Genomic DNA, 16,313 nt, shown 5'->3' with positions numbered 1-16,313 from the left:
ACACATTAATTTTGTATTACTATGTCAAGTGAGCAATATACAAATTTTGGAGACAAGAATATTCACTCATGTCTTGTTAAATGTATAAATAAACGCTCTCACTTTGGTTACAAATACAATATTAATTGCGAAATATCGAGGCGAATAAAGAATGAAGCATAATTATTGAAGCATTATCGTAAAATAGTGAAATTAAAAATAATTATATCAAATTTTCAATTTTCGAGAATCACTTAATGACTTATCGGGGAAAAATTTCGGTTTTACTAACAAGAAATGTACATATTTTGTATCGTACAAAGTAATTTATTTAAGCATTCTTAGAATTAAGATATTAAGACTGTTTTATAACTTTGGCATTTATTTCTCTATGTACTATGTAAACTGTGATATATCTGGAAACTGTGGAGCATAAGAATACTTCTTTTCCGGTCTAACAGTGGTATTCGTTTTAACAGGTAAAACGTTCATAATAGACGTAGTTAACTCTACAGGCCTTAACGAGCCAAAGAAATCTGTGACTGGTACTTTTTCAGGGTCTCTTCTGAACAAGTCTTTCCTTACACCTACGGTTGATAAGCAGTAATGCTTAGGACATACTTTGAGCTAGAACAAAAACAAGTCAAATTAATACGATGAAACTGTAAGAATAGTTGGATTATAAAGTGCCTTTGGTTAGAACTTACAAACTCTGCCAAAGTCTTGGTACTCGAAGGTTCTACATTCTCTAAGAAATCTAACGCGTAATATGTATATCTATCTATAATGTAAACTCCAATGGCTGGATCCAAGTGATGCTGTAAGCAAAAGAATGATTAATACTTCTATGGTTTTCAAAATATACACTACGTTCAAATTTAATACAATAATAAATCTTACAGAGAGTGAGTCTTCTCCCACCAAACTGGAAGCAACAGCTAAAATGTTAGGAGAATAGAACTTCTCGTACATTGAACTTGCTTGGCAAGTATCAACAATAAACAATATTTCATGATATCTTCTCTTCTGCCACATTTGTTCTAGTGCATCACCAAGGTCTTGACTAGTAATCTCCTCAGAGTCTTGGAACTTTAAGAATCCATTTCCTCCATGACCCGTGAGATAGATTAAAATGTTAGAGCCTTCGTCTGTTAATAGTTTCTTCGACCTCGGTGTTTCTGGTGCCAATCTTCCAGTTAATAATCTAACAAAATTTTCTACAGTGACCTCGTATCCTCTGTAGTCTACTTCTACATCGTCTCCATAAACATTAATATGTTGCTTGATGTTATTGAAGACAGTGGCTGGTCTAGGATTTCTTGGATTACAGGCCATGTCGTCTGCTATCATTAGGATGATTTGTGAGTCTGGTATTCCCAGTCGCTTTACGCTTCGATATATTGATAATACATTCGCAACATGACGGTAATTAAACCAGAAACGTGAGGTGTCGACTAATACTGCCCAATTATTGGAATGACCGGTCTTCACGAAATCTTCTAGTGCCTGCAAAGGTTAGAATTCAATAAATCAGATAAATAATAATATATTTACGAAATATATTAATAATTTGAATATACAAACCTCACAGCCATAGTGTAAATTGAAAAGGCACAAAGTCATAAAAATTTTTAAATACATTTCGACGTTTTCACATGTCACATAAATACTTATCAATTATTATCTTTTGTATCATACAGAAATTTACTATATTATAAAATACTATACTATAAAATACTAACAAGTTTGTTCGGAAATTTTGTTCATCGTTTCCTTTACAAATTTGCAATTATAGTAGACGTCTTTGATTTTGTTTACAAATTGCACTAAAGAACATAACCTTTAAACTGAACATACTGCTCTTAAGAAAGTTGCACAGGTACCTGGCAGATGTCTCTGCCACCTAATTAACAAGTGCTGCTACTGTGTTAAAATCAAGAAGTACAAAAGGGGATGGTATTTTACGAATTAATTTAATCGTTTCTATAAGCAAATTGTCGAGTTTTATGCTATTAAAGCACACAAAGACTTTCATAAATGGATAAAAAAAGGAATAAAATATTCGAACTATATACAATTTGATACCATTTTCAATTTATTGAAAATGTCTATTTTATGTTTTTTTCAAATGTTTCGTTTATTGAAAATTTTTATTTGATTGAAATAAATTTAAGAGGAGTTTTATTTATTCGTAGCAACTGGAGATCCTTAAGACGAGATAGAAAAGCTAAATCAAACTTTTAAATTCGATATTGACCGTAATTTTATATCACTTTTAATTCGTTAGAATTATTAATGAAAGAAAAAAAATTAAATTTTCTTGAGACTAAACTAATTGGATAAAAAGTTTATTGAAATAGCAATTAACGATGCGTAAATATTTAGAGAAGAATGATATGCGTATTATGAAAAATTAACTAAATAAAAAAAGGTTCTCAAAAATCTTTATAAAATTTGTTCACTTTAAAAAATTAAAACTATTAAAAGTCACTTGTCTTTTTGCTTAAATCTCAATATCATTATATAATAATTCAAATACATTATAACATATAATTAATAAAAAATATACAATAGATAATTTCAGAAGCTCAGCTATTATCAAATTTAGGAACGTAGCAGGGATCAGGAAAATGAACCGGCTCAATTGCCACGTTATAATAATTTATTTAAACATTTATACACCTATGATGTTTTCCACAGTCTTGAATGTAGGTTGCTAACTGATATATATGTATATGTATGTATATACATTCACATACACACATACAGACACATATGTATATATACATATAACAAGACGGACGTCTTGCGAATACATATAATATGTATACATATAAATTTATTCATTTTATTTATAAGTTAATTCATTTCGTTACCACCTAGGTAAAGCATTCTCGTAACTTAGAAATTAATTAATGATTATAGGCTATCCTGTTTTCGCGCTCGAATCGCCATTTTAATGTCCCTCACAGAAACGACATCCCTCGACTGTGTTTACTTATACGACCCTCTTTACAACATGTTTTCGTGTCACGGTTACATTCGCACCGGTTTCACGATGTAACTCTATCGCGTGAGAAACGGCCAGAAAAATCCACGGATCTTTCCGTGGGTAATTAATTGCCCGTAAAACGAGGTGGATCACGGACTTCGCGCGACAGAGAAAAGTCATTTACATCGTTAATGCGAAACCGCTGCTACTGTACCTGCTACACGCCAAGTGATTCCTATCTTCTGTGAATGATAGAAGACTTATATGTTGCTCGGTTTGTGTTCCATATTTCTCGATCTACATTTTTCTCGATCGTCGGAACTTTCGAATTTCCCGCGGACGAGACTTTTATTGTTCATTTACACGTGTTCGTTCTCCCCACTCGCTCTCGTTACATCGGTCTGTGTCCTCTCGGATGAGTTCTAGAAACGAGTCGTGTAATTATTACACTGTAATACGTCGCGAGTGTACCACGGTATGCTGGCTTTGTCCTTTAGTTGGTTCCAAGTTCGTCGAATTTTTTCAGAAACTCGTACCTTTCTTTCATTCGGAAATGATGAAACGATAGAAGCAGTGACTCTGCATTTCCAGCTGATATTTAAAGGTTGTTTCTTTCTCTCGAACCTACCCAAAAGGTTACAGGCTAGCGTCAGCGCGTCGCAATGATTTTTAACCCTCGTCCATCCCTCATCTTGCCAACCTAATGCCTCCATCGCTGTCAAATTGGCGCACTAGTAAAATGTCAATGTATAAATAGGTGCCCTATTTCGAAGAAAAATTTCAGATAAAATGATTCGCATGATTCAGACACAACAGAACAATCTGCAGTATCATTTATTCGGAAACATGAGGAACTAATGAGGGTTAATACCGTCAGCCAGAATCTTCTACTTGTATCGAACGAAAATTTGGATTACGGGCCAAAGATACGGATTTTGGTTTGCAAATACTTTCAGCTGAAACGTTGTAAAGAATGACACAAGTGGGCTGCGGATTTTGATGCAAAATAAACATTTTCACAAATGGAAAGTTGAATAAGGGCGCACCTTTCCCCTGAATAATTTCAATTATATTTAAAAATGTATTTCACCGTATGGATTTTCTCATAAACGCTCAAAATCCGCAATGACCTCATGCTTATGCTGTAATACTTGTAACATATTCTTCGACGCCATTAAAATATGATAGTTTCTCCCTTCCTCGGATGCGTTGATTTTTGAAATGCTGTATCTTCACATTTGTGCAGAAGTTTCAAATACACAAAGTTTAACGTGATGTGTATCGAATTCAAGAATCGTTTACTTATTAGAATGTACGAACAAATAAGACATTTCTGCTAACGCAGCGATTCGTATGGTCCACCGATCGGGCGTATTCTTCAAACGATGTTCATTGAAAACCGTTCTAAACGGTAAATTTCATTTTTACGAATTCCACGGATGCTGCAATTAAACAAATTCCTGGAACGTCACGACGATAAGTTATCCTGGTGTACAGTCTCTATAAAATACCAGCGTTCTCGTGATTTAATTGGGGTGACTTATTCAATAATTTAAGCGGAAGTAACGAATTAACTATGAGAAATTTATTACAGTGCACCTATCTTAAAATGAAGTCGCTTAATAATATTTAGCGAGAATAAATAACGTTTTACGCTGAATGTTCGTGTTCCTGTATCGCAGCGATGGATTATAGATAACGATGAAGCTGCGACGGTGGTGGATGAAGCATGAATAACGCAAACAATTTCAATATGTCCTTTACACAATAATCCTGCGGCGCGTGCTTCGTGTAATTCAATGAATATTTACAGGTTGAAATCGACGGTACAACGAAGGATGCAGTAGCGTAGGAAATAAATTGAAATAAAGCGAACTATGTTTCCGCGAAAGTCCGAATAACTTCTAAGAAAACGTATTTATCTACAATTGTCGTTTGCCTTCCAATGTCTCAACGATTAAATAATTCAAACCCTATTCTCCTCGTTGCACCGCGATTCGCTTTACGCCATTCTGCGGTTATACTTTTACAGAATCCCCGGTGCCGAGAATTCATCTTACATCTGACGATTGAGTACATAGCACAGATCGATAGTACAACTATGATTATTGACAGAATCCCATTCGGATTGTGCACAATACATGACGAACGGTCTCCGCAAACGAGGATAATCGGGATATTAGTACGCCGTGTATAACAAAGGTACGTAATATCGAAAAATACGCGACATATCGTGATCGTAATTGGCACTAATATCAATGATACATCGATCGGTCCTTAAAATCATCGTGTCTCACGAGTCCTGAACCAACTTCCTGGCCCGCGCGCACAATGAAACCGTTGTTCTCCGTCGAATTTAGGCGACGCAAAAGATTCGAACGGGAGGGAAGTACAAAACAATCTCATGGAAGACGTAGTGTTTCGTTCTTTAAATCTCAACAATGATTATCAAGAAAGGGATTTCCCATCGAAACTTCAGGCTCAAGGTGCGTCGGTCAGAGCTCGGGGTTCAGGCGAAGGTAAATCTATGTTAAATTTTCGCATAATTTCTCCAACGACATCCGACTCCTCCGTTTCTCCTTCGATCTTCGCGTTTCCTTCCAACGACGAGGGAGAAAAGGAGGACGCGCGTATAAATTATCCGATAGACTTTCTTTATTGTCCTTGCTTGATACTACCGTACGCACTTCGTTTCTCGATCGATAATCGAATATCCCACTATAATTTCCAAGTAAATCCTTCGGAACCGAGGGCTTGCATAGTACGCGCGTTCGCTCGACATCGACGATTAATTACGGCAGATATTGATGCGCGACACGTGTAATTTTTGGTTCCCAGTAACGTACTACTATCTAATATAATCTACGGCTACTATGTAATAATTTATATTAATTTATGTTATGTATAATACAGGAACTATATTATCGCATACAATTACATTTCCATCTAAATCAATTTATAGCTGTCCGTGTCTCTGTCTCGTAGGCGCTGTCCTGTACGTGTCACGAATTCTCGTCCACGGTTTATGTTTCTTTTCCTTTCTATTTTTCCGTTTCGTATTCTTTCCCCTTCCTTTTTAATGCATCCCTCGTGTCATCGCGGTTCTTTTCGTTCTCCTTCTACAAGCTGACGAACGCGCCTCGTTTCTAACGATGATAGTCCGATTTTTCTGTCAAGATAAGATCGACTCTTTACGAAACAATGCTAGATTCCGAATTGAAGGCTCCTCGCGGAAACTGTTAGTGCAGAAATGAAAGAATTTCTCTTAGATCGGTTAGCCGTTTTCGACGAGTATACTCGCCGCGAAGAAATGGCGATATTTTGTGTTACGGCGGGTATACTCGTCACGCGTAAAAAGTAGGTACAAGTTGCTGATTAAATTGCAGAGTTAGCGAAGACTAATATACATTCGTAAATTGTCAGAAGTTCCGAATACTCAGAGGCCAAATATTGGTATAATATAAATTATACAATATATTTAATAAATTGATATGTTATATTATAAATACTAACATATATTCGTAAATTTTCAGATGTTTCGAATATTTGGAGGCGAAATGAAACGAACAAATGAAAAAGATATATGATTATTACGAAAAAAATGTGTATAGCGTGAACGAAGTACTGTGCTTCGTTAGTCATCGCTACATCCCTTACTTTTTTTTGGTCAATTTTGGTCAATTGTAAAATACGATCGTATTAAAAATATCTTAAAAATGGAAAGTGTATAGTGATTTTCATAAATATTATTGTGTTGCGCATTCAATGACGTTTACGATTTACTAGTTGTATATCATTAAAGATTGTACAGTTATCCTCGAAATTCCTTAATATTCGACGTATTATTGTTTCCAAAATACGAAACCTTTTTCAGTTCTTATTACAAATACTAAACCAAAAAAGGCTATTCCAAAAAAAAAGAAATCCACTCGAATATAACGTATAGAAAGTGATAGTTCACCAAACAATGAAGAAGAAATTATTCTAAACGATGAAACCGATTATGAAGATAATTATGACGCAGAATGGACTCAGTGTATAAACTCAATGTGTGGAAAAAAGGAAAGAAGAAATAAATTTTCTGGAAAAGTCAAACTGGGTCCCGTATTAAGGACTCATTTTTCAAATCTGTGAATTTCCATATATTCAGTTTTTCCTTTACTATGTAGAAGCGGAATTTTTTCCCTGTGTTTTTCAGTAGATTGTAAAAGAAAACATAGTTTGAATTTTCAAACGTGCATCTACTTTTACTAAATTAGTGTTTTTAATCGAAAATTATGAATAAAAAAAAATAGGTTTATTAGCCACTAAAGAAACGGCGATCTATCAGCCACTAAAGAAACGCTGATCTATTAGCCATTAAAGAAACGGTGATCAGTACCGGAAACGACCGATCCGAGTGCGAAAAAATCGCTGATAATCGGAGCGCGATGGTCGCTCCGTGGGTACGGTTGAATAGCATCGAAACGGCCGGCTTCACTTCGAATTAATTAGTCGCGGTTAATAACGCCGATAACGCGGAATCCAGATCGGATTATCAGGAAAAGGAACGCACCGGCGAAAACCCGATCGCCTCCCCATTCCGCCGGCGGACGTTGCAATGTAATTCCAATCCTGTATTTCTGCGAGGCGGGGTGCACCGTGACACGTCCGCCCGCTTCTCGGAACACTTTTGTGCCTGTCAGGAACGTTAATTGTTTCGCGAGGATGGTAGCCATAAGACGTTTGCATTCCGCAAAATCGCAGTCTCATGGGACACGGAGAGTTCGTCGGCTGAAGAAACAGCGAAAAAGGCGGACGGCGGACGGAGAAAGCGAGAGTTTAGAATTCCACGGGCACATTTCATCGCTGGATCGGGCATATTCCACGGCAAAACGTAAAATTCTAGACCGAGTTTCCTCCGGTGAATGGAAATCACCGAGACGGATGCTTTCTTGCTATTTTTCTTGCACCGTGGGAACGAGGACTTCGCAAACATGTGTGTCCTACCCGATTTACAATAACGCGCGAATTTTTCAATCGATCTCTAACGTCGAATGACAAAGAACGGCTCAAGAGTACTGTAAATATTAATTTATATGAACGAGACTTTGCAATCGTGTGTGTCATATCTGATTTACAATGATACGCGATTTTTTTAGTCGACGTGCAACACTGAAAGGTTGGAAAGAACGTCTCAAGAATATTATAATTATGATTCAATAGATGAATAAAATGAATTGGCTAGTTCATTGGATAACAAAAATCATTTAGAATTTGTGTACGAGATAAACAGTCAAGCATAATGTTTGAAATTAGAATAAAAATATCATGTCAGAATGATCGTTCCAAGCCAGCAATTTTCTCAAATGAATATTTTAATATAAATAGTTCAACAGAGATTCGTGTAGGAAGAACTTTACATTTGGATATCAATTATGCAAATCGATGTCCAGATCTACTTGTTGATGCTCGATATTTAAAAGTCACCTAAAAATCCAATTGTATAATAGTTCACAAGAAGTTAAATTTAATATATTAGCTTAGATCATCAATGAAAAATCTATTAACAGCCGCAAAATGCAAGATGGCTGAAGGAGTATTCAGCATCATGCATCTCAACTTTTCAACTTCTATATCATTGAATAAATTTCTTCGACCCCACCACGAAATTATTGCATTACATTTAAAAGCTAACGTTGATGCCAGCAACAACCGAAATTTAACAGTCGAATAACAAAATTGAGAAATTGTTGTTTGAATATCTAGTCGCTTTAATTTAAATTGTTACATGTTTCATTAAGGTTTACAGAAAAACCGACGTACCCAGAATACTTTAAAAAGTATGCTGGCAAAAATCGTTGAATAAAAGTTTAAACGAACTCCGTTCAATTTTTGTCAATAATGTCCGTCGCTCGAGTGTTGTTGATATTTGAATCGCCAGGAATTTCGGACAATCGCGTGCGCCAAAAATGGCGGACAGTTCAAGCCGCGTTCCGTGGACTTTCCCGTCCAGGAATAAATTAACGGGACGACAGAAAACTGTAGCAGCCAATCGATCATTTCCCGATAAATTGCCCGATCCTCGCGGGTGTCCTTACCGCGATCGGTTTTTAAGCGAGACCGGCGACGAGTGGCGGCGAAAGAAAAATGCCGCGTTGCGGAACGTTCGCCGGTGCTTGGACACGGTTCTTAAAGACGGCCAAGAAAAAAAATGACAGATACGTGACTATGGTCGATAAAATGGGCGCGAACAACCGGGGCCAGTTACGCAGCCCGTAAAGCTAAAATAAATTAAGTACGAATATCACGTGAATTCTACTGGCGCCAGACTGGACGCACTGGAACGATCGAAACTTCGTTGCAGACCAATGGACACCGAAGATATACACTGTCTAATATTCTATGCGCGTTTAAGAATGCATAACTTCACGGGCGCTCGTTACCTGTCGTTTCTAAGCGTAAAATATTCCCTTCGGGCCGGGAAAAATCGTGCGAGCTCAATGCCGGTGAAAGACGTCGAACGCTCGCGTTGCTCGAATGATTATTGCCGGCACGATCCCGCGGGTAAACGCGCCGAACGGCAAGATTCATCCGAGCGTAACGTTGCTTTGTTGAAATCCTGTATTTTGTAACACGTTCTGCACCGCGTGACTGTCGCTTGGCTTGCGACGAACTTTCAAATCTAATATTGGATTGTTCGGAAAGTAACTTCGTTTTTTCGCCAACCGACATCGCCAGGTTCTTAATCAGCCAGCTTCATTCTGAGCCGTATCATCGTTAATTAGACCCGCGGATCTTTATGGAAAATAAAAATCGTCTGAGTTAATTGCAAGAAATATAAATCCGGTGTTTCTTCTTTCAATAATTCGAATTAGTTGTACATCACGTAAAAATATACTGTAATTCCTATAATGTCCGTACAGCTTTGTATTCGACCTGGTCGTTTCTTTTTTCATAAATGCAGAAAATCTGCAGTCTAGTTATCGTATGTTTTGACAATTGACATTTCAAGGCTTACTTGTAAACAATTTTGTTTGATTCTTTAGACGACCCATCAAATATGGAAACGAAAGCAGTATTTCCGGTATATATATTTTTTATTATCGAAAAGGTAAGAATGTTGTTAAAGTAAGAAAAATATTGTGTTACGGAAAAGATGTGTTGACAGAACGCCAGTGCCAAAAGGTTTAAAATTCGGTTTAAAAGTGTCTTCGTTCCTTTTTCAATGGAAAATAAAAGGCGATCGTTTAATATTCAATCTTTATATCATATAAATTATATAAAAAGTATGTATTATAAATTTTATTCAATATGTACTGGCCACTTCGTGAATTTATTTGACAAAATATTGAATCAAGTGTTTGTTTGAAAAACGAAAATACTTTCCGAACAACCGGATATACTCGAGTCGCATAAAACGATTTTTGTGATAATTGTGCGAGACACGGTATCTCGACAAATGATTAAAACATGCTTGTTTTATTGGCTATTGTCTGCATTGAATGGACGAAAGCTGATAAATTTATAAGGAAGGTGTAGCACGATCGATCATCGTAAACTGTGTATTCTTAATGGAGAATGAAGTCGCATGCATGATGATGTTCGAGGAAACTTGTTTAAATAGCACGAGAAAGAATTTCAATCACATTTTGCGATATGTTACTTACTACTTGTTAATCGATTAATTATCATTAAGAAAAATTTCGAGACAATTGACACTTATTATTCAAAATTAAAATTTTCTACCTGATTAACTTCTGCGTTCGACAGAAACAATGAAAAAGAATTTTATTGTTCTAAATCTAATCGTTCAGTTTAAGGGTTGTTTTTACCCCTCGTGTTTTACGGCCGATAGGAAAAGTATACGTTGAAGATTCTTTTAAAAACTAGCTTTCGGATATGTTTCGTTAAAACTGTTTTGTGTTCCGTGGTCGTATTCGAGAAACGTGTTCGAACTGTTTCGCATTAAGCATCGGGTCATAATTCTACCCTTGCAAAAATCATGCTGTCATCATCCAGTGTTCATTACGCGGATGTCTCGGTCACGATGGGCATATAAATTATATTCGTTCGTATGTAAAGCGAGAACGTAATTAAGAAAGAGCGAACAATATTTGCAGATGAGCTTCGAAGACGTATTAGCGCGGGCAATTGAGATTTTCATTACAAACGAGACACCTTGTATATTACACTCACGACATCCGGAAAGAACAGCTATGCAAATGTTATAGCGGCCAGTTGGGCGCTGAAATTTACATTGAAATGAAATCAAACAAAATGTGCGCAAAAATAACGCGAAATAGTAATCGATAGCGTCGTATATCGAATAGTAATTCACGCATTTTGTTATTCAAATAGGGAGTACACCGTAGATCTGCAACAGTGTCGACAGAATAAAGTTGGGCATTATTCGAATCGTTTCGAATAAACATTCATCGAAAATAATTATTCAACGATTATTCATTATTCGTAACTAATTATTCTATATATTAATTTGAATAACTTTTCATTCTTTCTTCGAATAAATTATTCGAACAGAAATTGTAATATTATTCGAATGATAATGCCAGTTATTGTTGACCGTTTTTTGCGTAAATTTTTAAGCAAACATGTGTTACAAATATGAAATCTGTAATGTAAGATAACTTCCTTCGCACCCGTGAAAATATTATTTAATTACACAAAAAAAGATAATTGTAAAAATTAATATAAGAAAGAAATTAACCAATAAATGAAAAAGAAACACTATACAATAGTAGAATTTGTATCCAAAAATCGAATATTTTTCGAATTAATTCCTGTACAAATAAATTCTTATTCGAGTAACAAATAATTTCTTATTCGAATGATTTTTCATTCGAATAAAATTTGATTCGTTAATCCTGATCCTTTATCCGTCATCCGAATAAAACTTGGCCCAGCTCCGCGACAGGATAATTCCCGGAACTCTCGACGTTTTTGCGTCGAATCGATAAAACTCGGAGAAACTAGCGTATTTCAAAAATCAACGATGAAAAGAGTGCGTTCAGTCGGATCGATCGAATGGCCGTTTCGTTAAAGCGAGCACGCGTGCCTCCGTCACGCGGTTATTAACAACAAATACTGCGTCGCGCGAAATTAATCTCCCGTTTGTTCCGCCGTCTTTCATTTCGGATGATTCAATGCAATCCGAGTTCATCCGATTTCCTTTGAAACGGAAGAGCCTTCTTGTGCTCTGCGACCGATGACGGCGAACGCTTCGCCGAGACGAGAGGATCGTGTTTACGAGTATTTCAGCAAATCTAATTAGCGATCAGCTCTTAGGAGCGAATATTTCCAGCAAGATGGCGTAGAGTGTCGGAGGACAAAGGATAAACATGATCGAAACGTCGCAAGTTCCTTCGACCCGAACGTCGAATTTACGAAAGTTGGTGCATCGATTGGAAAGTTCTTGATTCCGTGAGACACAGAGCATCGGTGTAAGAGATTCTTCAGCTCTAGAAGCATCTTTTAGCCGAAATAACCGGTTCGCGGTTTCTTCGAAAAGTCACCTGCTGCTGTTCCAAGTTCGCGAACTTATTCGCTCGGCGTTAAAGTATTATGAAAAAATCCGCGACAAGTTATTTCGACCTATCCGGCGATCGTAGTCATGAAACGAGCAGGGGAGAATTACCATGAATGGGACACTACCATTATCTAAAAACTTGTGAATCTTGAAGCTGCCCTAAACTTCTTTTCGTCATTATGTCACTAATTTTTAAGATACCTTTATTTCACAAATTTTGTCTGAATTTTTGTCAATTTCTCCTTGCGTTGAAAGGATTATACTTTTTGTCATAAAATACTAGAACGTGATATTAATCCAAAGATGCGAAGAAGATTCACGTGATTAGCATATAATACGATATGTTCTTAAAATGAATAAAAAAGAACAGTACTTGCAAGATCAATACTAATATTGATTAGTTCGTTACATTCGATGCGATCAATCGATGAATGGAACGAAACGCATCGTTTAAAAAAGAAATTGAAAATAAAGCAAGTAAACCTATGAGAAATTCATTGACAGTGTGTGCGTTCTTATAGTAAAAGAGCTGATCTTTCGAATGTTGTAAACTAGAATCAGATAGGTCGTTTAGTTCCTCTTTGTTATTCGGTTCTAAATAAAGGTGTTCCGTTCGTGGCAGTGCTCCCTTATGCCTTATGCCCGAGAGCCCGAGTCGATCATCGAACGATAAACAGTCGTGCAACATTGTTCCGTTGGCGTTGTGAAAGCGAGACGATAATCCGCGTGTCCAGTCGTGAACTGCTTCTGCGAGTGTCGCGTAATTCGCGTTAAGATTCGTTTATGTTTATATGTATACGTACGGTGTGTTCGAGTTAGCTGCGCGTCCTTTCTATTCTTTGGACTCTAAGAATCAAGGTGTCTGATCTACGCTCGTCGAGTGATAACAAGTACAATTGCTACGCCACAAATCCAACTAATTTCAAAGTCCTTCGGAGATCGTGGATCGCTGTCGACGGCATTAACACGTTCGCGATTCCGTACTGGCAATTCTCGTGTTTGGCGAACGCGACGCGGGCTTCGTCGACGACAGAGAATCAGTGTCGGCGTTTCTGCTCGCGATAGAAGCCACGCCGATTCTTGCATTTATAACACGATCATTTCGTATCCTTGTTTCGTATTATATGCGCTCGGGCGATGGCGTCACGCAATTGTTTCGTTTTGTGCAGGTTTCGTATTATTTAAAGCGATCCGCATTCTATCGAACTTATATTATGAAAATGCTTAACCGTATTATGAATAACGATTCTCGATCGTTTCAAAATTTTGAACACGCGTTCAACTAGGTTTCGCGATCTTCGGAATGTTCTGACATTTTATCGTGTTGCAGGTGTCAGACATGTTTCGAAGACAATTGAGATAAGCAATGTCACAATTAATCGTTGCAGCAGCCAACAAATTGAACGTGAAACAATATTACAGGCATCCGCGATATTCCATGCTTCTCTATTACAAACAACTATCAGATGTCCTGTGCACCTCACAGTAAAACTATAACAATAGAAGTAACTAACTAAAACTCGTTTTATACAGTATGTACATTTAAGGTAACCGAGAAAGCTAATATTATGCTAACATAGTTTGCACGATTTTTCAGTCAGACTTCGTTCGTCGCCATTTATTCGGGAACAATAAATTAATTAAAACGATCTAAAGTTAAACGAAGTGAAACTATTGCACAATTTCGCCTGAAATCGAGACTAACAAATTAATACTAGAAATTACGATCGGCCGTTAATCTGGACGATTAGAATTACTAACGCGAACCCGATCGGGGCTCGATTATCGTTCAAAGCACAACAATTATGTTCTACATCGTTCAAGGTATTACTTTCAAGTTCAATTTGATGTACCATTGTCAAACGTATTCAATTTACACACAAACGTGTCGATGTTTTAATTAGGGTAAACGAATACATACGGTCTTTTAAATTACGAATCACCTGAACATTTAAAACACTTCAGATACACCAAGTTTACCACTTGCTATACTGTTAAGTAAAATTTTGTTCTCTTGCCCTCGATATTTAACACGTTGAATAGCGAATATCAAACCCAAAAATTCATACAGTATCAAAGTCCATGTTATTTGCAAAACTAATAACGTCCGACAGGCGAAAGAGCAAACAAAAATGATTTGTTATTTGTCTTTCCCTAAAATCAAAAACAAAAGATACCGTTTCGTTTGCAAATAAGAAATAATGAATGAACTATTCGAGAATCTATTTGATTGATTTTTTAAAATTAAATTGAAGATTTTAGGTTTGAAATAAAATTTGCCCAACTCTGACCGTAGATTAAACAAACATGCTCGATGAAATTCGACTGAAAATAATTTCGAGTGCAACGAGCTAATCGTTGTAGCTGTAGAGAAAAGTATGGCAAGGGTTCAACAGAACGCATGTTCAATCAGTTCGATAAGTATGAATGGAAACAAAAAAGATGAAGGAAATCAAAGTTTTTCCAAGGACCGAACCCGTCAAATGGAATTTCTCGCAACGAAATTTCCATCGACGAAATTTCCGGCAATGAAATTTCCATCAATGAAATTTTCAGTAACGAAATTTCCATTGACGAAATGTTCGATAACGAGATTTCCGTCAATGAAATTTCCAGCGATCGCTGTGAATGAATACAAACCTGCGCAAACTGCAGCGTGCGGTCGCGGCGAATTGCGACGCATGCAAAACCGCGAAAGTGTTAATCCGTCGGAATCCGTTGGCAATCGGGTTCTCCGAAAACAGAGAAAAGAATACTGATCCGCCCTTAACCTATGTTATCGGTCGCGGGACGCCGGTGCAACTCGTGCACCGATAATGAACGGTGCCCGCGGAGAGGCGCATCCTGCGGGAAGCGTAACGTGACCGGTTGCATCGTCCTCGTCCTCTCTGGATCCTCGAGAGCAGCTCGCGTTTCGATAATCTGCGATCGAAAAGTTCCCGCGTCGGCTCGCGACCCTCCTAAACGGTCGGTAGAGAAAGAGAGACAGAGAGAAAGAGAGAATGGAAGAGAGAAAGAGAGAGAGAGAGAGAGAGATCTACGACTTATCTGGCGGCAAAGAGGATCGAGAGCGATCTCGATCGATCGCGCGCTACGACAACGCCAGGGAGCGATGCGTCTGCCCGTTGTACGATAAGGACTCCGATTCTGTGTCCTCGAATCTCGCGTCCTCGTCCGCCAGATCGACGCCATAGTTGCTCGAGGTGTTGTCCTCTTCTGCAACAAACGTGGTAGCAAAGGATGATTAATCGACGGTTGCGTAATAATGTACGATGATTTGGTCGACGGATCATTCGTTCCCGTCTCGCTTTTGCGCGGAGGGAAGATTCTTTCTCATGTCGAAAAAATACGTTGTTTTCAGGGCTGTGCAAAATTTTATTCGGTAATTGATAGATGGTGACGAATACAATTTGATTGGACAGTGTCGAATGAATATCGAATCGAATAAAAATTCATCTAGGCAACAGTTTATCCGAATGAGATTTTATTCACATAATTCGCGAGGAAAATAATCGGTTTGAATAAAAGTTATAGAATATGAAGTGTTTTTTTTATAGTTTATCGATTCATTTATTTTATATTCGTTCCTTCAATATTCCATATTCCTTTTTACTTGCGGGTATTATAAAATTACGTAAAAACGAAAATAGTCAACAATTATTCGCATTATTGTGCGAATAATTTTACAAGCTCTATTCGAATAATTTTATAATTTCTATTCGAATGAAGAATTCTATCTACTTATTCGAATAAAGCATCATTTGATAAATTGTTCGAATAATTCTCGGTTCGAATAGAGATTGTAAAATAATGCGA

General features: G+C 37.2%; 2 protein-coding genes across 2 annotated transcripts in view; both read right to left on the bottom strand.

The window, feature by feature from the left end:
* Window positions 1-285: 285 nt before the first annotated feature.
* Window positions 286-1,838, bottom strand: LOC143259580 (putative GPI-anchor transamidase). Its single transcript, XM_076522577.1, has 4 exons — window positions 1,564-1,838; window positions 880-1,485; window positions 687-797; window positions 286-606 (listed from the first exon to the last, which is right to left on the bottom strand). Exons 1-4 carry the CDS (start codon window positions 1,618-1,620, stop codon window positions 376-378), a joined length of 1,005 nt encoding a protein of 334 aa, XP_076378692.1. The 5' UTR covers window positions 1,621-1,838; the 3' UTR covers window positions 286-375.
* A 785-nt stretch (window positions 1,839-2,623) lies between these two features.
* The window catches only part of LOC117226119 (follistatin-A), a 105,157-nt gene continuing 91,467 nt past the window's right edge, over window positions 2,624-16,313 (bottom strand). The window contains exon 7 of the mRNA XM_076523281.1: window positions 2,624-15,713. Within this exon, the coding sequence (XP_076379396.1) occupies window positions 15,589-15,713 (125 nt within the window). The 3' untranslated portion in view covers window positions 2,624-15,588. The remainder of the gene's footprint in view (window positions 15,714-16,313) is intronic.

This window comes from Megalopta genalis, chromosome 6 (genome assembly GCF_051020955.1).
Source record: "Megalopta genalis isolate 19385.01 chromosome 6, iyMegGena1_principal, whole genome shotgun sequence".
Taxonomy (NCBI): domain Eukaryota; kingdom Metazoa; phylum Arthropoda; class Insecta; order Hymenoptera; family Halictidae; genus Megalopta; species Megalopta genalis.
This window is presented reverse-complemented; position numbering and strand designations above follow the sequence as displayed.